We start from the raw sequence: 974 nt of genomic DNA, 5'->3' as shown, positions 1-974 counted from the left end.
AGGGGCACCCCAAGCTCAGCCATGAGCTCATAGTTGTTGGGATCCCCCACAGCACCAAGTCCCTCCCTGCATGGCTGCTGCTCAGCCCCGCCCAACCTGGGTTGGGCCCCCAAGTCCAGCCCGCGGGGTGCCTCACGGTTGGTCGGGATGGCCTTGAGCCTGAGGGTCCCCTCGCGGCCCCGCCCCAAGGCAGCGCCCAGGCAGGAGATGCCGCCTCCCTGCCAGCCGCCCCCAGGACCAGCCTGCGAGGGCAGAGGCCACCCTCCGGGAGGGGAGTCAGGGAGGGGCTTCGTGCCCCGTCCCACGGGACCTGCCCCAGCCTGCGCCGCAGGGTGAAAATGGAGCAGGGGCCGGGCTGAGTCGGGAGCAGGGCACTGTGCCCGCCGACGCCTGCTGTTTTTGCCCGAAGAAACGCACTTTGCTAAATTCACGGGGAGAAAAAATTCCCGCTGCTGAATGGGCCTCCCGCCCCGCCAGTCTGCAAGATCCGCCATTAGAGCTGGCGGAGGGCCTGGCCCTGCACCCCCCACCCCACGCCTGTTCGGGCCACTCAGCTGCTGCAGGCTACCATCCTTTCCACGATTGGGGAGCCCTTTGTATCCCCTGGAAAGAGGTGTCTGACGTTTGGGGACAGGATTTTTTTTTTAAAGATTTATTTACACAGAAGAGGTGCAGGCCAGAGGTGCAGGGTCGTGGCGGTGAGAGGGTTCCCCAGAGTGGGGAGCAGAACGGGCAGATGCACTCAGCACACTGCTGAGGGAGCAGCGGGCGGTCAGGAGAGGTCTGCACCCCTGTGGGTCACCTCCCGGGCGCCCGAACTCTGCTGAAATGGCTCTAGCCCTCCGTGCTGTGCTTTAACCGGCCGCCACCAGGGAGGCCGTGGACGGGACTGCAAACGGCCTCTGAAGACGCCCTGACACCGCCCCCAGCTCTCGCCCTGAACTTGGCCCCAGAAGCCTTCGCTGAAGCTCCTC

The 974-nt window shown here is 65.4% G+C and overlaps 1 protein-coding gene across 1 annotated transcript in view; it reads left to right on the top strand.

Moving 5' to 3' along the window:
* The window catches only part of LOC105854272 (collagen alpha-1(XVII) chain-like), a gene marked incomplete at its 5' end in the record, with an annotated part of 10865 nt that overhangs the window by 3578 nt on the left and 6313 nt on the right, over nt 1-974 (top strand). Inside the window, one exon of the mRNA XM_012731720.1 lies at nt 410-596. Coding sequence (XP_012587174.1) covers nt 410-596 — 187 coding nt within the window. The remainder of the gene's footprint in view (nt 1-409; nt 597-974) is intronic.

This window comes from Condylura cristata, unplaced genomic scaffold (assembly GCF_000260355.1).
Source record: "Condylura cristata isolate star-nosed mole 26May11 unplaced genomic scaffold, ConCri1.0 scaffold00032, whole genome shotgun sequence".
NCBI lineage: Eukaryota > Metazoa > Chordata > Mammalia > Eulipotyphla > Talpidae > Condylura > Condylura cristata.
This window is presented reverse-complemented; position numbering and strand designations above follow the sequence as displayed.